Raw genomic sequence first — 27,804 nt, 5'->3', positions numbered from 1 at the left:
GGGGGACGTCCTTTAAGCCTCTCCGTTCTGTCCGTTTGCATCCGTGTGCACACACGGGTGAGGCCGCGTTTGGAAACATTTCTCTGAGGAGGAGGAGGAGGCCCAGGGCAGTGTGTCCACCGAGGAGCCCCGCCCCTGCTGTGGGGGGGTCTGGGGGCCGGGCCCTCGCGTCCGGCGTCCCTGAGACGTTACCGCGTTCCGCAGAGGGCCTGGCACGGGCTCCGCGCTCAGGAGACCTGGCTTCAGCCACCTCGGGGCTTCCCCTGCGCCAGGGCCACCTTCCCCGCGACCCTGAGCGTGTGTTCCGGGGACGGACATCTCCGTCCGCACCTGCAGCACCTGCTCCTCCAGCGCGTGTCACGTGCAGCTCGGGCGGCGCTGGGAGGAGCTCAGGAGCCGGGCCGGGAGGCCTGGGTGTAAGGACACGCCGGCCCTGGACGTGTCCTGTGGACCTGGAGGGCGAGGGGGGGGGGGGTGTTGCTGAGCACAGGACATAGAAGGAGCCGCTGTTCCGTAGAGGTCGTCGCAGTGAAGGGCTCCGTCTTTCCCGGGCTGCGTCCGGTTCCGTGACGGACCAGCCCGGGCTGCGCTCTGACCCTCGTGGCCCCGAGGGGCTGTAATCTCGGCCTCACCGCTTATCGGCCGTGTGCGCCATCCCTTGGGGTCAGTGAGCAGCCGAGGCCGACCAGCCTGCCGGGGGCCGTCCCCCCCACCGGGGTCAGTGACTGTGCTGAGCACAGGCTTCCTCCTCTGCCGCCGCGCCGAGCGGTGATTAATGCCAAATTAGTATCTGACTTCACGACCTCTCGCATTCACGGCCGCTCTCGGGCACGTCAGGGAACGATTTGCAAACATTAGCTCCTCGGGCCATTTCTCCTCCTCAGCAACTTCCACAGATGACGGGCAGGTGGCTAATGTGGCTGGCGTTCAGCCCGCGTCCTTGGTCCCGTCGTGCACGTGCCTGGACTGTGGCATGTCCTCGGAAATCCGGTAACCGGCCCAGCCGTCCGCCCACCAGGGTACGGGCGGGGATGTCCAGGAAGGGTTGGCGTCGGGCAGAGAGTTTGGGGAGGAGGCAGCAGCTCTCAGGACGCTGACGGACGTGTGACAGCGGGCTTCACATCGGCATGACCGGCGTGTAGAGTCCTAAAGAACCGCTTTGCCGGCTCTGCTGCGTCTGCGGCCCCGCCCCCCCCCTCCCCGCCCCCCGCCGGGCTGCTCAGGATGCCGCATGGCTCTACCGTGACTCTCATAGACTCGCTATGTTTGGCATCTGCAGTCGTTTAAATTCATTTTCATTTCCACACTCTTCCGTCTCCACCCTTACATTGAAATTCCTGTTCGGGAAATGTTTGATCAGTCTTCATTTCCCTCTAAATAAACAGTAGTCAAGTGTACGGCGGGGTGGTTTAATTTTGATGTTACGTGTATTTTAGAGACAAGTGGCAACAATGTGTCACTGTTTTCTCCTCTGTCACCGGAAGTATGAGCTAAAGGACTTCACCGCTGGATAGTCACAACACGGACGACGACTCGGAGAATGTGCCTTTCGGGGAAGCGGGGCTTGGGAGCGCGTGGACAGGGACAGGGCGCACGCTGTGTCCCCTGAGCCGTTTGCACTCGGGCCAAGCGAGGGAGCCGGACGCAGACTCAGGACACGGCGTGCACGCGGCCCTAACAGAGCACCTGGAGTGTTTGTCAAATTGAACAGATTTTAAAACAGTGGGTGGACTAGGTGACTCAGCGAAGTCACACCTCAGTGAACAGAGAGGGGAGCAGTGGGGGGACTAGGTGACTCAGCGAAGTCCCACCTCAGTGAACAGAGAGTGAGGGGAGCAGTGGGTGGACTAGGTGACTCAGCAAAGTCACACACAGTGAACAGAGAGTGAGGGGAGCAGTGGGGGGACTAGGTGACTCAGCGAAGTCACACCTCAGTGAACAGAGAGTGAGGGGAGCAGTGGGTGGACTAGGTGACTCAGCGAAGTCACACCTCAGTGAACAGAGAGTGAGGGGAGCAGTGGGGGGACTAGGTGACTCAGCGAAGTCACACACAGTGAACAGAGAGTGAGGGGAGCAGTGGGGGGACTAGGTGACTCAGCGAAGTCACACACAGTGAACAGAGAGTGAGGGGAGCAGTGGGTGGACTAGCTGACTCAGCGAAGTCACACACAGTGAACAGAGAGTGAGGGGAGCGGTGGGTGGACTAGGTGACTCAGCGAAGTCACACACAGTGAACAGAGAGTGAGGGGAGCAGTGGGTGGACTAGCTGACTCAGCGAAGTCCCACCTCAGTGAACAGAGAGTGAGGGGAGCAGTGGGTGGACTAGGTGACTCAGCGAAGTCACACACAGTGAACAGAGAGTGAGGGGAGCAGTGGGTGGACTAGGTGACTCAGCGAAGTCACACACAGTGAACAGAGAGTGAGGGGAGCAGTGGGTGGACTAGGTGACTCAGCGAAGTCACACACAGTGAACAGAGAGTGAGGGGAGCAGTGGGTGGACTAGGTGACTCAGCGAAGTCACACACAGTGAACAGAGAGTGAGGGGAGCAGTGGGTGGACTAGCTGACTCAGCGAAGTCCCACCTCAGTGAACAGAGAGTGAGGGGAGCAGTGGGTGGACTAGGTGACTCAGCGAAGTCACACACAGTGAACAGAGAGTGAGGGGAGCAGTGGGTGGACTAGGTGACTCAGCGAAGTCACACACAGTGAACAGAGAGTGAGGGGAGCAGTGGGTGGACTAGCTGACTCAGCGAAGTCCCACCTCAGTGAACAGAGAGTGAGGGGAGCAGTGGGGAGCAGTGGGTGGACTAGGTGACTCAGCGAAGTCCCACCTCAGTGAACAGAGAGTGAGGGGAGCAGTGGGTGGACTAGGTGACTCAGCGAAGTCCCAGCTCAGTGAACAGAGAGTGAGGGGAGCAGTGGGTGGACTAGGTGACTCAGCGAAGTCACACACAGTGAACAGAGAGTGAGGGGAGCAGTGGGTGGACTAGGTGACTCAGCGAAGTCCCACCTCAGTGAACAGAGAGTGAGGGGAGCAGTGGGTGGACTAGCTGACTCAGCGAAGTCACACCTCAGTGAACAGAGAGTGAGGGGAGCAGTGGGTGGACTAGGTGACTCAGCGAAGTCACACACAGTGAACAGAGAGTGAGGGGAGCAGTGGGTGGACTAGGTGATTCAGCGAAGTCACACACAGTGAACAGAGAGTGAGGGGAGCGGTGGGTGGACTAGCTGACTCAGCGAAGTCCCACCTCAGTGAACAGAGAGTGAGGGGAGCAGTGGGTGGACTAGCTGACTCAGCGAAGTCCCACCTCAGTGAACAGAGAGTGAGGGGAGCAGTGGGTGGACTAGGTGACTCAGCGAAGTCCCAGCTCAGTGAACAGAGAGTGAGGGGAGCAGTGGGTGGACTAGGTGACTCAGCGAAGTCCCAGCTCAGTGAACAGAGAGTGAGGGGAGCAGTGGGTGGACTAGCTGACTCAGCGAAGTCCCACCTCAGTGAACAGAGAGTGAGGGGAGCAGTGGGTGGACTAGGTGACTCAGCGAAGTCACACACAGTGAACAGAGAGTGAGGGGAGCAGAGGGTGGACTAGGTGACTCAGCGAAGTCACACACAGTGAACAGAGAGTGAGGGGAGCAGTGGGTGGACTAGGTGACTCAGCGAAGTCACACACAGTGAACAGAGAGTGAGGGGAGCAGTGGGGGGACTAGGTGACTCAGCGAAGTCACACCTCAGTGAACAGAGAGTGAGGGGAGCAGTGGGGGGACTAGGTGACTCAGCGAAGTCCCACCTCAGTGAACAGAGAGTGAGGGGAGCAGTGGGTGGACTAGGTGACTCAGCGAAGTCCCAGCTCAGTGAACAGAGAGTGAGGGGAGCAGTGGGTGGACTAGGTGACTCAGCAAAGTCACACCTCAGTGAACAGAGAGTGAGGGGAGCAGGGACGGTGGACTAGGTGACTCAGCGAAGTCACACACAGTGAACAGAGAGTGAGGGGAGCGGTGGGTGGACTAGGTGACTCAGCGAAGTCACACCTCAGTGAACAGAGAGTGAGGGGAGCGGTGGGTGGACTAGGTGACTCAGCGAAGTCACACCTCAGTGAACAGAGTGAGGGGAGCAGTGGGTGGACTAGGTGACTCAGCGAAGTCACACACAGTGAACAGAGAGTGAGGGGAGCAGTGGGTGGACTAGGTGACTCAGCGAAGTCCCAGCTCAGTGAACAGAGTGAGGGGAGCAGTGGGTGGACTAGGTGACTCAGCGAAGTCTCACCTCAGTGAACAGAGAGTGAGGGGAGCAGTGGGTGGACTAGGTGACTCAGCAAAGTCACACCTCAGTGAACAGAGAGTGAGGGGAGCAGGGACGGTGGACTAGGTGACTCAGCGAAGTCACACACAGTGAACAGAGAGTGAGGGGAGCAGAGGGTGGACTAGGTGACTCAGCGAAGTCACACCTCAGTGAACAGAGAGTGAGGGGAGTGGTGGGTGGACTAGCTGACTCAGCGAAGTCACACCTCAGTGAACAGAGAGTGAGGGGAGCAGAGGGTGGACTAGGTGACTCAGCGAAGTCACACACAGTGAACAGAGAGTGAGGGGAGCAGTGGGTGGACTAGGTGACTCAGCGAAGTCCCACCTCAGTGAACAGAGAGTGAGGGGAGCAGTGGGTGGACTAGGTGACTCAGCGAAGTCACACCTCAGTGAACAGAGAGTGAGGGGAGCAGTGGGGGGACTAGGTGACTCAGTGAAGTCACACCTCAGTGAACAGAGAGTGAGGGGAGCAGTGGGGGGACTAGGTGACTCAGCGAAGTCACACACAGTGAACAGAGAGTGAGGGGAGCAGTGGGTGGACTAGGTGACTCAGCGAAGTCCCAGCTCAGTGAACAGAGAGTGAGGGGAGCAGTGGGTGGACTAGGTGACTCAGCGAAGTCACACACAGTGAACAGAGAGTGAGGGGAGCAGTGGATGGACTAGGTGACTCAGCGAAGTCACACACAGTGAACAGAGAGTGAGGGGAGCAGAGGGTGGACTAGGTGACTCAGCGAAGTCACACACAGTGAACAGAGAGTGAGGGGAGCAGTGGGGGGACTAGGTGACTCAGCAAAGTCACACCTCAGTGAACAGAGAGTGAGGGGAGCAGGGACGGTGGACTAGGTGACTCAGCGAAGTCACACACAGTGAACAGAGAGTGAGGGGAGCAGAGGGTGGACTAGGTGACTCAGCGAAGTCACACCTCAGTGAACAGAGAGTGAGGGGAGCAGAGGGTGGACTAGGTGACTCAGCGAAGTCACACCTCAGTGAACAGAGAGTGAGGGGAGCAGAGGGTGGACTAGGTGACTCAGCGAAGTCACACACAGTGAACAGAGAGTGAGGGGAGCAGTGGATGGACTAGGTGACTCACGAAGTCACACACAGTGAACAGAGAGTGAGGGGACCGGTGGGTGGACTAGGTGATTCAGCGAAGTCACACACAGTGAACAGAGAGTGAGGGGAGCAGTGGGTGGACTAGCTGACTCAGCGAAGTTCCACCTCAGTGAACAGAGAGTGAGGGGAAGTCACACACAGTGAACAGAGAGTGAGGGGAGTAGGGACGGTGGAGAAGGATCCTCAGCTGAAGCCCCGACCTACACGCAGGGCACACAGAGCAGCGTTGTGGGCGCCAGGCCCCTGCGTTCCTGGTTGGGAAGGCTCTGGGCACTGGGTTCCGCCCCTGGGCTCCGAGTGACGATAAAGGCCAGGTCTCCTCATAGGGGCCGGTGGGGCGGGTCGCAAGATTCCGGGTGTCCCATCGGAGCAACTGGACAGGCTCCCCGTTTGTCACGGCCGGTTCTCCCTCTGCCTTTCGTACGGAGGAGCGTCCCACGGACTTGTGCTTTGTCTGCCACAGGGGACGTCGGCACGCCCAGAACCGTGGCACCCGTCATCGTGATCCCCCCGGGCAACAGAAGTGTGGTGGCCGGGTCCAGCGAGGTCACCTTGGAGTGCATAGCGAATGCCAGGTAGGCGGCGGGCCCTACCCACATGGGGGGGGACGCTGACCCGTGGTGGCGGCCGTGGGGGGGGCGCTGACCCATGGTGGCGGCCGTGGGGGGGGCGCTGACCTGTGGTGGCGGCCGCGGGCCACCTCGTCAGGGAGGAGACGCAGCGCGGGGGTGGGAGCCCTCCCCGGGGGTCTGCTCTAGCGGGGCTGTGGGCGCAGCGTGTGCGTGTGCGTGTGTGTGTGTGTGTGTGTGTGTGGCAGGCGGGCACCAGCCCCAGCCCACGTGACAGCGTTCACACCTCACCTCAGCCGTGGGGCGTGGGGCCCCCGTGGGACTCTGCTGAGGTGGGCAAGACCCCCCCTTCTCTCCAGCCCAGGGGTTTCGCTCCAGGACTGGGTGCCCGCGATCATACCCTCCCCCCGCCACGTGGTCACATTTACTTTACACCCCCTCCCCTGAGCGGGGGGACCCCCAGCACTGTGGGCCGTTGCTGCTGCATCAGCCCCCTGGTCAGCAGCCCCCACGGGCGAGCCCTCGCTGCCTTCCTGAGGGACCCGAGCTAAGTCGGACCGGTTTCCAATGTCCACCGCTCGCCCGCCACGCTCCCTGCAGGCCCGGCTCTGTCAGGCCGGTGCCGAATGCCTGAGGTCACTGTCACTGTCCGCGGCCCCACTCCCAGCCCCCGTCCCTGACGCACCGCCCCCCTCTCCATTCTCCTAGGCCCATCGACGACCTGAGCGTGAGCTGGAGGAGGAACGGGGTGGCGGTCACCAGCGGGGTCCGCAGCTTCGGGAGACGCCTGACCATCAGCAGCCCGACGTCCTCAGACACCGGGGCGTACGTCTGCGAGGCGGCGCTGGCCGGGAGCCGTCTGGAGCCGGCCCGAGCGAAAGCCTTTCTCTCCATCATAGGTAACTGAACTGTCGCCCTGGTGGCCACGCCCTTGTGGTCGCTCCTGGGCAGCGGCCCCCACAGCACTTCCCCGGAAGGAAGCAGCACGCACGGTGCCCCCTGCGCCCCACCAGCTTCCTGCTCAGCCCTGGACACGCGGAGGGGAAGCTGACTGCATCCCCCAGGTTCACCCCCGCCTTCCTTCCCAGTAACGTAACCGGACCCGTCGGGGTGATGTCCCGAGTGCGTCCGGCGGTCGAGCTCGGGGGCCGGCGTGGGGAGGGCCTCGCGGTGCGGGTCAGTGCCCTGGGCCGGCCTGGTGCCGCCACGCCCCCCCTGCAGCTCTCGCTCGGGGTTGGGGCTGGAGTTCAGAGACTGTTCTGTGACGGTTCCCCTTGGCCCCAGAAGGCCGTGAGAAAGCGTTAGATGTGACCTTTCAGTAAATTAAAAAATAAGGAGAACAAGAGATGCCTCCTGGAACAGGAGCCCCGAGCCGCTCCTGACCCCCCAGGAGAACGAGGGGGTGAAATTGGGCACCTTGAGTTGCTCTAGACGCTAGAAAATACCGGGGTTCAGGAAGCGGGCCTTGTGCAGAGGCCCAGGGAGCCTCGGTTCTCGTTCTGATTGTGACACGATCTCCGGGCACCGTGGGACGAGGGCCTCTCCTTGTGCCGTTGACTCAGCTCCTGCCGTGCTTTATTCCGCCGTGGCCGTGGTCGCTGTCCCAGTGGCCTGCCCAGCAGAGTGGCGGCCACTCAGACAAGCGGTGCCTTCAAGACCCGCTCCCTCCCGGGGGGAGGGGAACCCTGCCTCTCCCCCACCCCCCTCGGGAAGAACGGGGGCGGGAGACCAGGCCAGATCGAAGGCGCAGGCAGCCCTGCAGAGCGCAGTGAGTAGCTCCTCACGTGGTAAACGCCGCCACATGCCGCTTGGCACACGGAGACGGAGACCACAGCAGAGGGAGCTTGCCTTGGGCGCCTCACTCTCCTTGAATCGTTAGGAAATGGCTCTGTGACCCGGAAAACACCTGCCAGACCCCCCTCCCCCCCCCCAGTGACCGCAGGGCAAGGACTCTGAATGTGGCTTGAGAGCCGGACGTGGGACTGAGCCGGTCCTGCCTCCTGGTTCGGCCCTGTGCAGCTGTGGACGTGAGCACCACACCCCCACCCCCGCGAGGACCGTCCCAGCCGGCTGACCGGTAGCCGTAGAAGCACAGCGCGTTACAGGCAGGACCAAGATGAAAACCTGCAAAGTGTAGCTGGGTCTGCCGTGGACAGGAGTCCGCCGCATGCAGACGTGATAATTCACAGGAGAGAAGCAATGCCTCTCCTTGTGAAGGAACAACGTTCATTTTCCGTCGTGATGCCCGTTAAAAATCTGTTATCCTGTGGCGTGAACTTGGGTTTTGCGTTGACGCCTGGATCCGGGAGCAGCCGGCTTGCTGTCTTCCCCGGAGTCGCCTCCACGCTGCGTCTGGCGCTTAGAGGGACAAGCGCCGCTCTGCCTGGCGCGCTGTCGATGCAAATCCTCTTTTTATTCATGAGAACTCGCCGTGACGGGCGGGCGGGATTCTCTGGCGGAGTCATCCTGGAAAAGCCCCCCAAAGCCTCTGTCAATTCGGAGAGATTTGGGAGATGATGGCGGAAGCCAGGCGATCACGGAGAGGGCTCCTGGGATTCAGCGGGGCTGTCGCCACGGGGTGGTGCGGAGCGCCCGGCCGGACGGGCAGGAGACGGGAGAAAGCGGAGACAGGCTGGCTTCCAGCGGCTCCTGTACGCGCTGCTGAGACCAGACAGAGGAGCGCGGCTGTGTGCCCCGCCTGCCACCTCCCCCGCTGGGACCGCTTCCTTTCTGAGGCTCGGACGGGGCTCAGGGGTCTGGCTGCAGGCGCCACCATGCCTGTGAAGGGCCACGGGGCCTGCCACGCGTCCCCTCCCCCAAAGCTGCTCTGTTTCCGCTGCCATTTCACAGCTCTCGTCCTGCCCCGCCCTGTCCCTCTCTGCAGTGACCGCCAGCTTCCCCGCCCCACGCCACACGCGCTGGGCAGACGCCTCGGTGCCCTCCCCCCCCCATGTGGCCTCCGAGGGACGTCCCTCAAGCGTGTCGGACGGTGGACAGAACCCCGGATGGCGGGCACAGTGTTCTGCGCTGGCTTCCGGAGCTTTCCCGGCGTTCGGGGCTCCAGCCACCCGCAGGGGACGCTGTCTCCGCGGTGACATGCTCTTTCTCGGCTCGCCTGCTCTCTCAAAGCTGCCTCCGTCCCCGCCCAAGTCAGCTGCTGGCAGCACCCCCACCTCAGGGTCTGCTTCTGAGGGTCGCCCCCCCCCCAGGCGTGGCCACGCCCTCGCAGACTTCAGCGCCCGCGAAAGCGAGCGCTCGGGTGGGCTGGCGAGCCTCCCGCTGGGGCCCCCTCGCCCGGCGGGCGCGGACGGACCCTCCAGACTCCTCGCAGCCGCCACCGCTGGCTTCCGTGACCCTCTCAGCTGTCCTCCCGGCTAGCACGTGACACAGCGGGCCAGCGCAGCACAGCGTGTGACAGGCCGGGCTCCGAGGACCGGACTGGGGTCACTGTCCCCGCTCACCGCCGGGAGCAAGGCCTTTGCGTCCTGCGGCCTCAGTTTCCCCACCTGCAAAGTGTAGCCGAGGTGTCTGCTCCTGCCGACAGGATGGAAGGCGGGAATGTCGGCCTCAGGAGCACCTTCTACGGCGGCTCGGCCAGCTACTGGCGGAATTTAATCATCGACACCCCGACACCCCCAGAGCGGGATTTAATCATCGACACCCCGACACCCCCAGAGCGGGATTTAATCATCGACACCCCGACACCCCCAGAGCGGGATTTAATCATCGACACCCCGACACCCCCAGAGCGGAATTTAATCATCGACACCCCGACACCCCCATAGCGGAATTTAATCATCGACACCCCGACACCCCCATAGCGGAATTTAATCATCGACACCCCGACACCCCCAGAGCGGGATTTAATCATCGACACCCCGACACCCCCAGAGCGGGATTTAATCATCGACACCCCGACACCCCCAGAGCGGGATTTAATCACCGACACCCCGACACCCCCAGAGCGGGATTTAATCACCGACACCCCGACACCCCCCAGAGCGGGATTTAATCACCGACACCCCGACACCCCCAGAGCGGGAGTTAATCACCGACACCCCGACACCCCCAGAGCGGGATTTAATCACCGACACCCCGACACCCCCAGAGCGGGATTTAATCACCGACACCCCGACACCCCCAGAGCGGGATTTAATCACCGACACCCCGACACCCCCAGAGCGGGATTTAATCACCGACACCCCGACACCCCCAGAGCGGGATTTAATCACCGACACCCCGACACCCCCAGAGCGGGATTTAATCACCGACACCCCGACACCCCCAGAGCGGGATTTAATCACCGACACCCCGACACCCCCAGAGCGGGATTTAATCACCGACACCCCGACACCCCCAGAGCGGGATTTAATCACCGACACCCCGACACCCCCAGAGCGGGATTTAATCACCGACACCCCGACACCCCCCAGAGCGGGATTTAATCACCGACACCCCGACACCCCCAGAGCGGGATTTAATCACCGACACCCCGACACCCCCAGAGCGGGATTTAATCACCGACACCCCGACACCCCCAGAGCGGGATTTAATCACCGACACCCCGACACCCCCAGAGCGGGATTTAATCATCGACACCCCGACACCCCCAGAGCGGGATTTAATCACCGACACCCCGACACCCCCAGAGCGGGATTTAATCACCGACACCCCGACACCCCCAGAGCGGGATTTAATCACCGACACCCCGACACCCCCAGAGCGGGATTTAATCACCGACACCCCGACACCCCCAGAGCGGGATTTAATCACCGACACCCCGACACCCCCAGAGCGGGATTTAATCACCGACACCCCGACACCCCCAGAGCGGGATTTAATCACCGACACCCCGACACCCCCAGAGCGGGATTTAATCACCGACACCCCGACACCCCCAGAGCGGGATTTAATCACCGACACCCCGACACCCCCAGAGCGGGATTTAATCACCGACACCCCGACACCCCCAGAGCGGGATTTAATCACCGACACCCCGACACCCCCAGAGCGGGATTTAATCACCGACACCCCGACACCCCCAGAGCGGGATTTAATCACCGACACCCCGACACCCCCAGAGCGGGATTTAATCACCGACACCCCGACACCCCCAGAGCGGGATTTAATCACCGACACCCCGACACCCCCAGAGCGGGATTTAATCACCGACACCCCGACACCCCCAGAGCGGGATTTAATCACCGACACCCCGACACCCCCAGAGCGGGATTTAACCATCGACACCCCGACACCCCCAGAGCGGGATTTAACCATCGACACCCCGACACCCCCAGAGCGGGATTTAATCATCGACACCCCGACACCCCCATAGCGGAATTTAATCATCGACACCCCGACACCCCCACCTCTGCGGCGGCCACAGCAGCAGAGCGGTCAGACCTCTGGGGCGCCGTCCAGAGGGCACCTGCCAAGTGCTGCCAGGTGCTGCCAGGTGCTGGGCCAGGAATGGCGTGGGCCGCACGCGGGATAGGCACTTTAACCCCACTCCAGAAAGTGGCCAGGTGGCCGCACAGCCGCGCGGGTGTGGAGCCACCGGAGGCCCTGCCAGGCCCCGAGCTCGGGTCCGGCCTGCCTGTCCGGTTTCCGCACGGTGACCATGCTCGGGAGCCTCACTCAGCAGGCGCTCGGAGGTCTCTCTCCTTCCCAGCCCCTCCGTCTTCCAGTCGGCGCCAAGGAGAGCGGCAGGAACCCGGGCACACCCAGTCGGCGGCAAGGAGAGGGGCAGGAACCCGGGCACACCCAGTCGGCGGCAAGGAGAGCAGCAGGAACCGGCCACACCCAGTCGGCGGCAAGGAGAGCGGCAGGAACCGGGCACACCCAGTCGGCGGCAAGGAGAGGGGCAGGAACCCGGGCACATCCAGTCGGCGGCAAGGAGAGGGGCAGGAACCCGGGCACACCCAGTCGGCGGCAAGGAGAGGGGCAGGAACCCGGGCACACCCAGTCGGCGGCAAGGAGAGCGGCAGGAACCCGGGCACACCCAGTCGGCGGCAAGGAGAGTGGCAGGAACCGGGCACACCCGGCACGTGAAGACTGAGCCGTCGGAGGGGACCCCGCTGTGCACCGTCCTCCCATGCTCTGTGCACCGTCCTCCCATGCTCTGACCGCTCGTCCACTTCATCTTCAGAGGACAAGTGCGTGTCTCGGCGCAGGGGACGTAACTCTCTCTAGGAAAGGGAGCGCTGCCCGCCGAGGCGCCCGCCAGACTTGGAAATTTATCACAACTGCAGCCCATAAAGCTGAGGATTGAAACAAACACTTCTGTCTCCTGGGAAACACTGAGGATGTCAGGGAAAGGTCCTCGTCCCCCGGCCGAAGCTGCGGTGCCAGGAAAGGGGCCGCCACGCGATCGTCCCCCTCGTCCCCCCCCCCAGGGCCACGGGCAGCTCCCCGTCAGCACAAGCAAGCCTCTAGCCCCCCCACTCTCAGAACTGAAGGAGACGAACCTCCCATAAAGCCCTCACATGTGGGGCCTCTATCAAATCCCCCCGTCTCCAGCCTGCCAGGGTGACAGAGCACTGCTCTGGCCGCCACGGCGGACGACCCACACCGAGCAAGCACCACCGCGCTCTCCTGGTCAGTGCTGGGCTCTGACTTCTGCCCGGACCCTGGAATCTGCAGGGCAGGGTCTGTCCTGAGCGGGGCTCGCCACAAACCCTCAGAGGCTCCCTGTCCTGTCTCCCCTCCTCCTCCAGAGTGACCCTCTCAGGGAGCAGCAGACCCCACAGACTTGCCCCCAATGTCCCCGCTCAGGTGCGTTGGTCCACACTGGTGAGCAGAATGGCCCCCCCGGAGATGTCCAGCCCCCTTCATCACTGGACCCTGTGAATATGCTACATTATGCAACATGGCAAGTGGCACTTCGCAGGTGTCATTAAGGTTATGCCCCTAAATCTGGGGAGATGATCCTGGCTTAGCTGGGTGGGTCCCAGTCTCATCACAGGAGCCCTTGAAAGCAGAGCACTTTCTCCAGATCCAAGCAGGAGAAATCAGGCAGAGGGGAGTCTGGGAGATTCGCAGCATGAGGATGTGGTCTGCTGCTGGTGGCTTTGAAGATGAAACCCAGGGCTCAGGCAGATTCTAGAACCTGAGAATGACCCAGGCCAATAGCTAGGAAGGATGGAGGAACCTCACGGCCAACCACAACATGGACAGGGTTCTGCATCCCCCTGAATAAGCCAAGAAGTGGTTCTCTCCAGAGCCTCCAGGGAGGAACCCAGCCCAGTCACAGCCTTGACTGGACCTTGGGAGATCTGGACCACAGGGACCCACTGAGCCCACCCAGGACTGTGAGCTAGCACACCTGCATTACTCTGTGACATCTGTGGTGCTTTCTCATGACAGAGCACACAGTCCACCCAGAACTGTGAGCTAGCACACCTGCGTTACTCTATGACATCTGTGGTGCTTTCTCACGACAGAGCACACACAGTCCTCCCAGAACTGTGAGCTAGCACACCTGCGTTACTCTATGACATCTGTGGTGCTTTCTCACGACAGAGCACACACAGTCCACCCAGAACTGTGAGCCAGCACACCTGCGTTACTCTATGACATCTGTGGTGCTTTCTCACGACAGAGCACACACAGTCCACCCAGAACTGTGAGCCAGCACACCTGCGTTACTCTATGACATCTGTGGTGCTTTCTCACGACAGAGCACACACAGTCTACCCAGAACTGTGAGCTAGCACACCTGCATTACTCTATGACATCTGTGGTGCTTTCTCACGACAGAGCACACACACAGCCCACCCAGAACTGTGAGCTAGCACACCTGCATTACTCTATGACATCTGTGGTGCTTTCTCACGACAGAGCACACACAGTCTACCCAGAACTGTGAGCTAGCACACCTGCATTACTCTATGACATCTGTGGTGCTTTCTCACGACACAGCACACAGTGTCCACCCAGACCTGTGAGCTAGCACACCTGCATTACTCTATGACATCTGTGGTGCTTTCTCACGACAGAGCACACAGTCCACCCAGAACTATGAGCTAGCACTCCTGCGTTACTCTATGACATCTGTGGTGCTTTCTCACGACAGAGCACACACACAGCCCACCCAGAACTGTGAGCTAGCACACCTGCGTTACTCTATGACATCTGTGGTGCTTTCTCACGACAGAGCACACACAGTCTGTTCATTCCAGTTCCTCCACGTGGAATGTCTTTCTCAACTTGCCTTCTTGGCAGATTCCGATCCATTCTTCAAGGGCAGCCCTGACGGTCCCTCCTTCTTCCGCAGAACCACACAGGCCTTCTCGGGTCTGCCTACCACATACCCCTTTGGTACCGATGGTCCCTATTTATGTGATTGACCCCTATGTCAGTGCCCCCCACCACCACCACTGGACTCATCTTCAGAGAAGAGTGCTGTCTTAGTCATCTCTGTGCTTTTAGCACCCAGCATGACCTCAGAGATGACACTCAAAACTGGGAGAAGAGATCGAGGGCGTTACTGAAGATCTACAATGTTTCCAGCCCTGAAGGGGAGGAAATGTATCTTATCCGTCTTTGCAAATCCTCCCTATCCTCCATCCGTAACGTGAGCACACTGCGCGCTCCGTGACAGACGAGTGGGTGAGCAGAGAAGACGGGTAGAAAGGGAGCCGAGAGGAACAGAGGGACGAGGACCAGCACGCTCCCTGCTCCCCAGTGCCTGCTGGAGTCCTGCTTCGTTCCGGGTCCTGAGAGCCGGCCCGCCAATCTGCCTTTGGAATCAAGTCACCCAGACACCATTTGGTGTTTGCCTTGCACAGATTTACCTTTAAGTTTAGAAACAGTTCTGCGAGAGCTCTATTTTCGGAGCTTCGTTCCGTCATCAACTCCTACACAGACAGTGGTGATAGGAGGGCAGTAATTTACTTGTGTACGTCTAACACGGGTTATATGCGAAAACCACTTAAAAAAAAGACATCTGAAGTTTTTCTTAAACCAGCGTGAATGAGTGAGGCAGCAGGTCTTTATAAACCTCCCCGAATCGGGTGTGGAAGCCCTTCCCCACCCCCAGCCCCAGCGAGTGGGGTCAGGTGCCCCGTTTGACCGTCTCAACACACACACGGTCCAGCTGTGACTTCCTTGTGCGGGACGGTCCTCCACAGGAGAAGCCTGGCGCTGGGACCGTGGCTGCTGCTTCACGCCTCAGGTCCCAGGCGCACCCCCAGCCCAGAGCTCCACGTTTCACTCGCCCGAGTCAGCTTGACCACTGTGTGAAGCGTGCCTCTTGTCTCTGACCCATTCTGGGTCCCCGCCCCCCCCCCCGCCCCAGCACACCCCGGGGGAACCATGGGCATTGCCAAGTCAGAAAGAGCACCAGGACATCAGCCGACATGCCAGACGGCATCCATGGGTCAATAAACGTGGCGGGAATTGTCTGGTCTTGTGGACGTTGAACGTTGATCTACGTGGATGGATTTTATCATGGCAGTGTAAGTGATCTTGAATGAATCTCAAGGTCATCATGCTGCGTGAAGAAAGCCAATCGCCGAGGTCGTGCAGTGTGTGATTCCACTTATATAACATTTCCCGAGATGACAGAAGGATAGAGACAGAGGCGAGGCGTGGTGGCCAGAGGTGTGGGAAGGCGCGAATACGGAAGGGCAACGTGCCAGGGGCCGGTGGTGGACAAGCCAGCCTCACGCGGTGATGACACTGCCCGGAACTACATACGCACAAACACTCATTGGGAGATAACGCATACTCTGCCTGTTTTAACGTCAGTATCTCGGCTGGGATTTCCTACCACAGTTTGCAAGATGTTGCCACTGAAGGAAACATGGTATCCTTCCCTAGCATTTCCTGCCAACAGCACGGACTATTAACTCGGACTATTAACTCAGAGGACAATGCTTCACTTAGAAAAGGAAAAACTGTAATTAATCATCTGCAAACTGTTGATGTTTTCATTTCTTCCTTCCCTCCTCCCCCCTGCCCATCCCTTTCATCCGGGCGGGGCGGGCGGTGGCTTCCCATGGTGACCGGGCAGGGCCTGGGCGGGGTGCAGCCGTGCGCAGAGTAGGGCTGGAAGGTGCTGTCGTCACGCCCTGGCGCGGCCGGCGGGGGAGAGGGGCTGAGCGTGACCGTGCAGTCGCACGGTGGAGACCAGCCTCAGACCTGGTCTGTACACAGGAAACGGGGCCCCCATCCTAGTGAACTGTCAGCCGCCAAAGCCCCCCCGCCAGACTGGGTCTTTGCAAAGACCCGGTAATTGCAACATTGATACCTGATTTCGCCTCCACGGAGGAACCTCTGGCCTCTCCCCCCTTCCTCGTTTCTTTGAAATGTTAAGTCTGCACTCTTTCCCTTCTTGGGGCTTCCACCTGTTTTAAGGAAGAAGTCGATGACCTCGGAGGCCCTCCAGGCTACGGTACCCAGATCCCGCACCCTGACAATGACCGTGCACCCCTCTGTCAGGCAGCGCCCCGGAAATGATCACACAGAGAGCGTATACAGCAGCCCTTTGTTATCACGATAACGAAATCAGTGCCACCTTAACACTCCACGCACTCGGGCATGCCACTGTCGCACGTCTGCTGAATAAACTGAGAAGAAAATATTGCAGTTTTCTCCCCAAGGAAACTCATTTTTTTAACACAACACTCTCCCCACCCCATTTTTTTTTTCCTTTTGGTTGAATAGGCGAGCGGAGTATCCGGAGATGTGCGCGTGTGGTTAAGAGTTTGCTACGAAAAGATGGATGAGGGGACCTTTTTCTTTCTGCTCTGAGCTATTATATTGAGTTCCATTGAAGTATTAAATCTATATTTTGGAGAAGAAGAACTGCTAAGACTTTTTTAAAAAATATGTTAACGGGCCTCACTGTCCCCCGGCGTACGCCAGGGCCTCGTGAGTTGGTGTTTAGTTTAGATACTGAAACACACACGCCTATAAAACACCGCGCTGTAAATATCAACCTTTATGAACCTCTTGGGACAGCCCTTCTGAAATCTGAATTAAGATATTCCATGACTCAAGCCCATAAAACTGCAGAGTGGCTGTCGCCTTGAGTAGTAATTTGCTCCCTGGAACCTGGGAGTATAAATTGCCTCTGGCCTCCGCGCACTGCGTTCTGAGTTTGCGCACACCTCGGTAACTGATGGAGTTTTCAAAAATAGTTTGTTTGGTTTTGTTTTTTTTTGAGTTTTTTTGTTTGTTTGTTTTTTGTATTTTTCTGAAGTTGGAAACGGGAAGGCAGTCAGACAGACTCCCTCATGCGCCCCACCGGGATCCACCCGGCATGTCCACCAGGGGGCGACGCTCTGCCCATCTGGGGCGTCGCTCTGTTGTGACCAGAGCCACTCTAGCGCCTGGGGCAGAGGCCAAGGAGCCATCCCCAGCGCCCGGGCCAACTTTGCTCCAATGGAGCCTCGGCTGCGGGAGGGGAAGAGAGAGACAGAGAGGAAGGAGAGGGGGGAGGGGTGGAGAAGCAGATGGGCGCTTCTCCTGTGTGCCCTGGCCGGGAATCGAACCCGGGACTCCTGCACGCCAGACCGACGCTCTACCACTGAGCCAACCGGCCAGGCCCTGTTTTTGTTTGTTTGTTTGTTTGTTTGTTTTTTAAGGAGCTCCAGACTCTTTTCAGGCTGAACGTAGGGTCTTCTGAAATACGCCTCCTCTGCTGAGGGGCCCTTCTGTTTTTATTCTCGTTTCAAGAGCCACCGTATTTCATCGCTGAGCCCGAGAGCCAGATCTTGGTGGAAGTGGACGACACCGTGGACATCGCGTGCGAAGCCATGGGTGAGTGCGGGGAGGCGGCTGAGAAGCAGTCACGATACCGGAGGGGGCGCAGTGGCGTCTTCCGGGGGGGGGCAGAAATGTCACCGTGTCGAGGGGCAGGCGGAGTGTGGCGGGTTGGAGACGGGGGCTGTGGGGCAGAGGAGAGCTCGGTGGCCGGGCGTGTGACCTTGGTCCCTGGGGAGGTGTTGGACCTTGCTTCCTCTCCTGCAGAGCAGGGGTCGTCCTACTTACCCGAGGGGACGGCTGGGAGGCCTCCGCGCCGCTGTCCTCACGCCCCCTTCCGCTGCTCTGGGTCCGCGAGAGCATGGCCCCCAGACCAAGGGCGGGACGTTCGGGCTCATCGGCGGGGCCACTGGGACCTGCGACCACTGCCTGCTCCGCAGACAGAGAAACGGTTTTAAATCATTCGAGCTGGAGAGCTTTCCGTTCTCCCGCCTTTTCAGCATTGGGTCGACTTCACCTGGCTGGTTCGGGCAATTCCAGCCTTTGTCCCCACGCCGCAGTTACTCACTGTCCACGGTCACCATTCCGACCCCGGCGGGGGGGAGGACAAAGCGTCCCACCACCACCCCTCACAGGGACGGGCTTTGAAAGGCAATTTCATTAACAAAAGCTGTGTGAGTGCTCTGGAGGTTGTCCAGAAATGGAAAAGGACCTTTTGATAATGTTACTATCTGTCCATCTTAAGAGTGGGTATTTTCTCCTAAGCCCTTGGAGGTAAGGACCGCCTAACAATTCTGTAAAGCTTCAAACACAGCTCCGTAAGAGATTATGGTCTCCTTGTTCCGCTCGAAAGCAAAGCCCTAGAAAGCGGATCCAGCGCTTCAGGCTCAGGGCCGGGAAGACGCCTCCAGACGCTTCTTATAAAACCTTCCCCAGTGGTGGGAGGAGGTGTTGTCATTATGTACCTGGCAGGTGACCCACCTGGGGTCTCGTGAAGACAGGATCCAAGCCAAGTCCTTGGCGAGTGTGTCAGCCAGGACACCTGGCTCCTCCCTGGGGGTGGAGACCTTGAAGGCAGAACCGATATCACTGGTCACTGTGGGTGCCCCCCCCCCGCCTTGTTGCAGCACCTGGCCACACGCCCCTCCTTTCTGTCCACAGCGCTTGTGCCCCAGCCCTGGTCCGCTCAGTCCTGTCACTGCCCCTCCCTGTCCGAGCCCCTCCCTGTCCCCTGTGTCCCTCCCCGTCCCAGCCCCTCCCTGTCCCCGTGTCCCTTCCCGTCCCAGCCCCTCCCTGTCCCCGTGTCCCTTCCCGTCCCAGCCCCTCCCTGTCCCCGTGTCCCTTCCCGTCCCAGCCCCTCCCTGTCCCCTGTGTCCCTCCCCGTCCCAGCCCCTCCCTGTCCCCTGTGTCCCTCCCCGTCCCAGCCCCTCCCTGTCCCCGTGTCCCTCCCTGTCCCCCGTGTTCCTCCCCATCCCAGCCCCTCCCTGTCCCCGTGTCCCTCCCCATCCCAGCCCCTCCCTGTCCCCTGTGTCCCTCCCTGTCCCCGTGTCCCTCCCTGTCCCCCGTGTCCCTCCCCGTCCCAGCCCCTCCCTGTCCCCCGTGTCCCTCCCCGTCCCAGCCCCTCCCTGTCCCCGTGTCCCTCCCTGTCCCCGTGTCCCTCCCTGTCCCCGTGTCCCTCCCCGTCCCAGCCCCTCCCCATCCCCGTGTCCCTCCCTGTCCCCCGTGTCCCTCCCTGTCCCCGTATCCCTCCCCGTCCCCGCCCCTCCCTGTCCCCGTGTCCCTCCCTGTCCCAGCCCCTCCCTGTCCCTGTGTCCCTCTCCATCCCAGCCCTTCCCTGTCCCCGTGTCCCTCCCTGTCCCCGTGTCCCTCCCCGTCCCCGCCCCTCCCTGTCCCCGTGTCCCTCCCCGTCCCCGCCCCTCCCTGTCCCCGTGTCCCTCCCCGTCCCCGCCCCTCCCTGTCCCCGTGTCCCTCCCCGTCCCCGCCCCTCCCTGTCCCCGTGTCCCTCCCTGTCCCCGTGTCCCTCCCCATCCCAGTCCCTCCCCATCCCAGCCCTTCCCTGTCCCCGTGTCCCTCCCCGTCCCAGCCCCTCCCTGTCCCTGTGTCCCTCCCCGTCCCAGCCCCTCCCTGTCCCTGTGTCCCTCTCCATCCCAGCCCCTCCCTGTCCCTGTGTCCCTCCCCGTCCCAGCCCCTCCCTGTCCCCGTTGTCCCCGTGTCCCTCCCCGTCCCAGCCCCTCCCTGTCCCTGTGTCCCTCTCCATCCCAGCCCCTCCCTGTCCCCGTGTCCCTCCCTGTCCCCACTCCCTAAGACACCCAGGGGAAGGGGAGGAAAGGTGGAGAACAACGCGGACCTGACGTGGACACACGCTCTCCCTGCCCTGGTCACATCATTCCCTTTCTCCTGCATAAACGCCGTCTTTGTGAGGACAGCGGCTGCACCGCGGTTAGGGTCTGCAGGGTTAGGTAGGGTCTGCAGGGTTAGGGAGGGTCTGCAGGGTTAGGTAGGGTCTGCAGGGTTAGGTACGGTCTGCAGGGTTAGGTACGGTCTGCAGGGTTAGGGAGGGTCTGCAGGGTTAGGGAGGGTCTGCAGGGTTAGGGAGGGTCTGCAGGGTTAGGTAGGGTCTGCAGGGTTAGGTAGGGTCTGCAGGGTTAGGTAGGGTCTGCAGGGTTAGGGTCTGCAGGGTTAGGGAGGGTCTGCAGGGTTAGGGAGGGTCTGCAGGGTTAGGGAGGGTCTGCAGGGTTAGGTACGGTCTGCAGGGTTAGGGAGGGTCTGCAGGGTTAGGGAGGGTCTGCAGGGTTAGGTAGGGTCTGCAGGGTTAGGTAGGGTCTGCAGGGTTAGGGAGGGTCTGCAGGGTTAGGTAGGGTCTGCAGGGTTAGGTAGGGTCTGCAGGGTTAGGTAGGGTCTGCAGGGTTAGGGAGGGTCTGCAGGGTTAGGGAGGGTCTGCAGGGTTAGGGTCTGCAGGGTTAGGGAGGGTCTGCAGGGTTAGGTAGGGTCTGCAGGGTTAGGGAGGGTCTGCAGGGTTAGGGAGGGTCTGCAGGGTTAGGTAGGGTCTGCAGGGTTAGGGAGGGTCTGCAGGGTTAGGGAGGGTCTGCAGGGTTAGGGTCTGCAGGGTTAGGGAGGGTCTGCAGGGTTAGGTAGGGTCTGCAGGGTTAGGGAGGGTCTGCAGGGTTAGGGAGGGTCTGCAGGGTTAGGGAGGGTCTGCAGGGTTAGGTACGGTCTGCAGGGTTAGGGAGGGTCTGCAGGGTTAGGTAGGGTCTGCAGGGTTAGGGAGGGTCTGCAGGGTTAGGTAGGGTCTGCAGGGTTAGGTAGGGTCTGCAGGGTTAGGGTCTGCAGGGCCACGAGGCGAGCTGCTGCCCCCGCCGTGAAACGGCCCCCAGAGACAAACACTCCTCTCTCTCCGTCCACCCGTGCTGACAGCCCTTTCTCAATAAACAACGGCCTTAAGCTCTGTCCCCCCTCCCCACCAGAGAAGCCCACTCTGCACAGTGTCTGTGGGCAGGCGGCCTGTGGAGTGCAGACGGACAGACAGACGGACGTGTGACCCTGTTCGGAGCAGGGTTGCCACGCACCCTTGCCGCAGCAGGACTGACTGCTCTCTGTCCACTGTGTCGCCGTGCCCGGGCGGCGGGCGGCGTTCCTTCACGAGAACCGCGTGGTGGGACCGCTGTTCGCAGATTTCACGTGAATCGGTCAGGCTTTTACCTTGAAATGGGTTTTTCTTTAATTTCCTGACGTAATGAAAAGTGACAGGGAACATAATTAAGGCGACGCACGGCGCCCGCGAACACGCTGTCTGGAAATATTCCACGACATTAACTGTGCTTATGGAGAGAAGGCGCGGAACACCTCCGTGGCGTCTCACGTCCAGGGACACGGCGTGCGTCTCACCAGGCACCCCGAGAGGACGTGCCCACCTCAGGGGAAGCTGGGGTCTCGCGACCGGGAGCAGGGCGGGTGCTCTGCCCACACGGCGCGGACCGGAGATGGGGCTCCTGCTAGCTCCTGCCCCGGTGACCGTCCCCGAGCCGCAAGGGGCTGAATCGGGCCCTGAGAGCAGTGGGGACCTTCCTCCCCACCCCGCCCGGCAGTCAGCCACAGCGGACTCGCCCCGTCCACGCAGAGCACGGAGCTGTGCGGGCGCAGGGCCACCCGCAGGGTCGCAGCCGGGGCTGGTGGTCACTCCCACCCTCCCTCCTACCCTCCCTCTTGATGGCGCACTGGTTGCTTCGTATCAGATGAGAACAGCAGCACCTGAAACACCTGTTATCAATTGTCCCTCAGCCCTGGCCGGACAGCTGGTGGGTTAGCGCATTGTCCTGAAGCACAGAGGTGGCCGGTTTGATCCCTGGTCTGGGCGCAGACACAGGAGCAGATAGATGTTCCTCTCTCTCTCTCTCTCTCTCTCTCTCTCTGTCCTCACCCTTCCTTTCCTTCTCCTGTAAGAGACTCCTGAAATTCCATCTGTGACGCCCGATCCCCTCTCCCATGCAGGGGTCCCCCTCCCCACGCTGCAGTGGTACAAGGACGCCGTGCCGGTCAGCCAGCTCCGGAACCCCCGCTACCGAGTGCTGCCCAGCAGGGGCCTGCGCGTCCACCGGCTGCGGCCGGGCGACTCCGGGGTCTTCCAGTGCTTCGCCAGCAACGCGGGAGGCGAGATCCAGACCTACACCTACCTGGACGTCACCAGTGAGTTCCGTCCGCCGGAAAGGCCAGGGCGTCCTGGACCTGTGCCCCGTGGGACCCGCTCAGAAAGCGGTCCCGTCTCCGTGCGGCCCCCTGAGGTGACCTCTGGGACAGCCACAGGGCAGCACACCCAGCCCCGCCCCCACCCCCGCCCCCGTTATCTCCGCCAGCGCCCACCAGCGAGTGTACGGCTGTCCCGGCAGGGACCACCCTGCTCCCAGCCCGCGTCAGGTCCTGGCACACCCACTCCACCTCTGCTGAGAGAGAGAGAGAGAGGGAGAGAGAGAGAGGAAGAGAGAGAGGGGGAGAGGGAGAGGGAGAGGGGGAGAAAGAGAGAGAGAGAGAGGGAGAGAGAGGGAGAGGAGGAGAAAGAGAGAGAGGGGGGAGAGGGAGAGAGAGAGAGGGAGAGAGGGAGAGGGGGGAGAGGGTGAGAGAGAGAGAGGGAGAGAGGGAGAGGGGGAGAAAGAGAGAGGGAGAGAGAGGAAGAGAGAAGGAGAGGGAGAGAGAGAGGGTGAGAGAGGGAGAGGGAGAGAGGGAGAGGGGGAGAAAGAGAGAGGGAGAGAGGGTGAGAGAGGGAGAGGGAGAGAGAGAGAGGGAGAGAGAGGGAGAGGGGGAGAAAGAGAGAGAGGGGGGAGAGGGAGAGAGAGGGAGAGAGAGAGAGAGAGAGAGAGAGAGAGAGAGAGAGGAAAGCCCCATTTTCTGCACATTAAGTAAATGGCTCGTTCCTACTCTTTCCCTTTGGATCATTCTTCCACTTTTTAAAGAGTCCCTCCTCTATTGTACTTTTATTGAATGATTATAGTTCTTTGGTGAGTTTCTTTTATTACCCCATTAATGGAAATACTGGGGCAAGTCAAAAGAAAAAAGAAAAAAAAAAATCAAATAACGGTTTTCATTTTATCTGTGGGTTCTCTTCCCAATCTCCCACAGTGCTAATATTGTTTTTCTAAAAACCAAGGAAACCAAGGGCAGTTTCTTGATTTTGGAATTAACACCCTTCACGTCCACCCTTTTGGAAGAACGATGCCCGTGTCGTCCTCGGGTGTGAGAGCCTTTTTGAGAAAGCACATCAGTGCCAGGGTGCCCGGCCAGTGGGCTTGTCAGCCTGGGCTCACCAACCGGGCGGCACCCTGTTGGAAGACTCGTGCACGCCTTTTAGCAAACCAGGGTCATTTCCTGGGGCACCTGGCCCAGGGGGTCACGTTTATCATCTCGTGTGGGGCAGAGGAAACCAGTATTGCTCCCCACAGTAGAAATGCTATGGGGCTCTTAGGGCCAGGATGTCACAGGGGGCAGCGATTAGCAAACCCTTTCTGTAAAAGAGCCGATAGGACGTCCAGCTCTGAGGGACATGGTCCCTGTCACAGCGACTCGCCTCGGCCAGAGCGTCGCGCCTGTGTGTCCCAGGGAAGCTTTATCTAGGAACGCGGGCACCGGGCGGACTGGATTTGGCCCGCAGGTGCCGGAGGCGGCCGGTTCTCTAGCGAGAGGCCAGGGAGGCCTCACAGAATTTCTGAGCCTCGGTTTCATCATCGAAATGGAACGGACCCGGCCTGGTTCACAGGGTCCTTGGGAGGATCAGATTGGAAATGTAAATGAAAGTGCTCCTGACACTGGTTCCCATGACAACCGGAGAGCGCACAGATAAATAAATGAGTATGATTTGTAAGTACCGGGCTTAGCAGCATAGACTTCTTTTCAAATTAAAGCACCTTGAACGGAATGAAAAATACGGTGCAGAATGATCAGCCTTTATTCGTTCACGTAGCAAACACTTCGTGAGCATCGCTGCCCGGCCCATTGGGCCCGTCGGGTTCGGGGACAGAGCCGTGGGGACAGAGCCGTGGGGACAGAGCTGTGGGACAGGGCTGTGGGGACAGGGCCGTGGGTCAGAGCCGTGGGGACAGAGCCGTGGGTCAGAGCCATGGGTCAGAGCCGTGGGGACAGAGCCGTGGGGACAGAGCCGTGGGGACAGGGCTGTGGGACAGAGCCGTGGGACAGAGCTGTGGGTCAGAGCCGTGGGGACAGAGCCGTGGGTCAGAGCCGTGGGACAGAGCCGTGGGACAGAGCCGTGGGACAGAGCTGTGGGTCAGAGCCGTGGGGACAGAGCCGTGGGGACAGAGCCGTGGGTCAGAGCCGTGGGGACAGACCTATGGGACAGGGCTGTGGGGACAGGGCTGTGGGGACAGAGTTATGGGACAGAGCCGTGGGGACAGAGTTATGGGACAGGGCTATGGGGACAGAGCCGTGGGGACAGAGCTATGGGACAGGGCTGTGGGGACAGGGCTGTGGGGACAGAGTTATGGGACAGAGCCGTGGGGACAGAGTTATGGGACAGGGCTATGGGGACAGAGCCGTGGGGACAGAGCTATGGGACAGGGCTGTGGGGACAGAGCCGTGGGTCAGAGCCGTAGGGACAGGGCCGTGGGGACAGGGCCGTGGGGACAGGGCCGTGGGGACAGAGCCGTGGGTCAGAGCCGTGGGGACAGGGCTGTGGGGACAGAGCCGTGGGGACAGAGCCGTGGGGACAGAGCCGTGGGTCAGAGCCGTAGGGACAGGGCCGTGGGGACAGGGCCGTGGGGACAGAGCCGTGGGACAGGGCCGTGGGGACAGAGCCGTGGGGACAGAGTTATGGGACGGAGCCATGGGACAGAGCTATGGGACGGAGCCATGGGACAGAGCTATGGGACAGAGTTATGGGACGGAGCCGTGGGGACAGAGCCGTGGGGACAGAGCCGTGGGGACAGAGTTATGGGACAGAGCCGTGGGGACAGAGACATGGGGACAGAGCCGTGGGGACAGAGCCGTGAGGATAGAGTTATGGGATGGAGCTGTGGGGACAGAGCTGTGGGGACAGAGCTGTGGGACAGGGCCGTGGGGACAGAGCCGTGAGGACAGAGTTATGGGACGGAGCTGTGGGGACAGAGCCGTGGGGACAGAGCCGTGGGTCAGAGCCGTGGGGACAGAGCCGTGGGGCAGGCAGGCGGGTTGCTCACGCTTCCGGGATGGAGGGCCGTGGGGAGTGGGCAGTGAGCGGGGAGAGCTGTGAGGAGGCCAGGACAGGCCGGCTTGGGGTGACCGGGTAGGCTAGTGCTGCAGCCAGGTCTGAGGGTGAAGAAGAGCCATCGTCAGAGTGTTGGACAGGCGTGTGGTGCGGTGAGGGCAGCGACACGGTGGGTGTGTGTGCCGGGAGAGAGCAAGCAGGCGGGTCCCGTAGGACAGGTGCAGGGGGAGGTGGGGTCTGGGGGCTCTGAGCAGGAGCCGCAGGGAGTCACTCGTGTGGCACCCAAAGCTGGGTGGAGTGGACGGTGAGAGGCAGAGCAGAGTCCTGGCGCCAGTGAGAACCCACTGCGCCCCCAGGCGGTGGCCCCGGGTGGTGAGAGGTGTTGGACCCAGGCTGTGCTCAGCAGCAGAAGCAGCAGGACCCACCCTTGGGGTCGCAGGCAGTCCCCCCAGGGACGGGGCAGGCGGCAGCTGTGCCCTGCCCACCTTGTGCCCCGCCCCTTCTCCTCCTGGGGACGTCAGCCAGGTGCTCGGGACCCTCCCACAGGCCTTGGGAGACAGACAATCACTGCTGGGCGACTCGGGGTCACCACTGTCACAGCAGGGCGGCCAGCTGGGCTTCTGTCTTTCACGGTCTAACCGGAGGTCCATCACCCTCCCCGGAAATTCTTTACCGAATCCTTTAAATCTGGTCATTTTAGCCTAAAAAGTATGAAAGTTTCATATTTGGATATCTAATACTTTTTAAAATCCGCTTTCTCAAGTTTTTTTGTTTGTTTGTTTTTAAATAATGGAAGCACTTTGTTGCATTTCTGCTGATAAATGTCTCCCTTCAACACTCACCCGGTTCTGACCAGGCGGTGGCGCAGTGGATAGAGTGTCAGACTGGGATGCCGAGGACCCAGGTTCAAGACCCCGAGGTCGCCAGCTTGAGCGCGGGCTCATCTGGTTTGAGTAAAGCTCACCAGCTTGGACCCAAGGTCGCTGGCTCGAGCAAGGAGTTACTCGGTCTGCTGAAGGCCCATGGTCAAGGCACATATGAGAAAGCAATCAATGAACAACTAAGGTGTCGCAACGAAAAACTAATGACTGATGCCTCTCATCTCTCCGTTCCTGTCTGTCTGTCCCTGTCTATCCCTCTCTCTGACTCTCTGTCTGTAAAAGAAAAAAGACCACTCACTCACCCGAGTGGCTCTTCCCGGGGCCGCCCTTTCCGGCGGGTGTCCATGGCCTTCGGAGGGCGTGCTCTCTGCGGGCGGCCAGCGGAGGCGGGCAGCTCCTGGGAGAGGAACCGGGAGGGTTTCGCTGTGTGCAGTCGCCATTGTCCCCGTGGTCCACACGGAGTTGTCGTCCCCCCCCCCCCCCCGCGCGGCGGGCGGCATCGTTGTCAGGATGACACTAACGCGCATTGTCCCCCTCTCTGCTTAGATGTTGCTCCCGTCTTCACTGGGCTTCCCATGGACACCACGGTGACCGACGGGATGACCGCCACTCTGAGCTGTGAGGTGTCCGGGGCCCCCAAACCCGCCATCACGTGGAGGAGAGGTAGGTACTGGCTCGTCCTGTCACGGGCGGCCGCTGCGCCAGGTGCAGAGAGTGACCCCGCCCGGGGGGGGGGGGGGTGGAGAGGGTGTGTCCTGTCCTCGCGCTCACGCTCTCATTCAGGGAAGATTAAATGTCACCTTCACGGAGCTCACAGTCCAGCCCTTACTTAACCGGATGTGTTTCTGCATCGTGTGCGGATCGCTGTTCTCTGTCCAGAGCCTTTTGCTGGGTGCTGTCGGCCGGCCGAGGGCTTCTCTGAGTCCCCGGGGCACTGGGTTTGGATCAGAGCCGCCTCAGGGAGCCGGGGCCCGAGGCATTCTCGCTCAAGAAGGAACGTAACGTGCTCCCCACACAGGGCCATTCCCGTCCGCCCCGTCGGGCACGTCTGATGCCCTTAATTCCCCCTGCATGTCAGTGCCTGTGGAGGGCGGTGTCCGTCCCGCCTTCTCTGTAGCCCCCTCGGCCCTGCCTCACGCCAGGCACGCACCCCTAACCCAGCCACCCCTGACAAATCCGTGCTGAGCCCCGTCCGTCCACGGCGTCCTGGTCACGCTGGGCGGACTGCGTCTGGGTGGAGGACTTCCAAGCGTGGGTCTTTCTCGTGCTACCGGACACCACGGGGGGAGGGGGGGGCTTCTCGGACCTCAGAGGTGCCGCCATGTGCTCGGACCGCCGCGGACAGACAGGGGACCCGGGAGGCCACAGACTGACGGGAAGGACAGGGCTCTCCTGTCGGGCACGTGTTTTCCGTCGCCTGATCGGGCGCGTAGCCACTGCTGATGGAGACATTTCTCAGATGCACACGAGTGTAAAGCAAATTCAGAATCGGTCCCCAAAGATCACCAGCTCCGACATGAATCAGCCCGTCTAATTAAATCTCCCGATACTGG

At 60.8% G+C, this 27,804-nt stretch overlaps 1 protein-coding gene across 1 annotated transcript in view; it reads left to right on the top strand.

Moving 5' to 3' along the window:
* The window catches only part of SDK1 (sidekick cell adhesion molecule 1), a 787,316-nt gene that overhangs the window by 584,753 nt on the left and 174,759 nt on the right, over positions 1-27,804 (top strand). Inside the window, exons 6-10 of the mRNA XM_066342466.1 lie at positions 5,872-5,983; positions 6,686-6,876; positions 17,660-17,743; positions 22,175-22,369; positions 26,798-26,914. Coding sequence (XP_066198563.1) covers positions 5,872-5,983; positions 6,686-6,876; positions 17,660-17,743; positions 22,175-22,369; positions 26,798-26,914 — 699 coding nt within the window. The remainder of the gene's footprint in view (positions 1-5,871; positions 5,984-6,685; positions 6,877-17,659; positions 17,744-22,174; positions 22,370-26,797; positions 26,915-27,804) is intronic.

The sequence above is a fragment of the Saccopteryx leptura genome, chromosome 6 (assembly GCF_036850995.1).
Source record: "Saccopteryx leptura isolate mSacLep1 chromosome 6, mSacLep1_pri_phased_curated, whole genome shotgun sequence".
NCBI classification, from domain to species: domain Eukaryota; kingdom Metazoa; phylum Chordata; class Mammalia; order Chiroptera; family Emballonuridae; genus Saccopteryx; species Saccopteryx leptura.
This window is presented reverse-complemented; position numbering and strand designations above follow the sequence as displayed.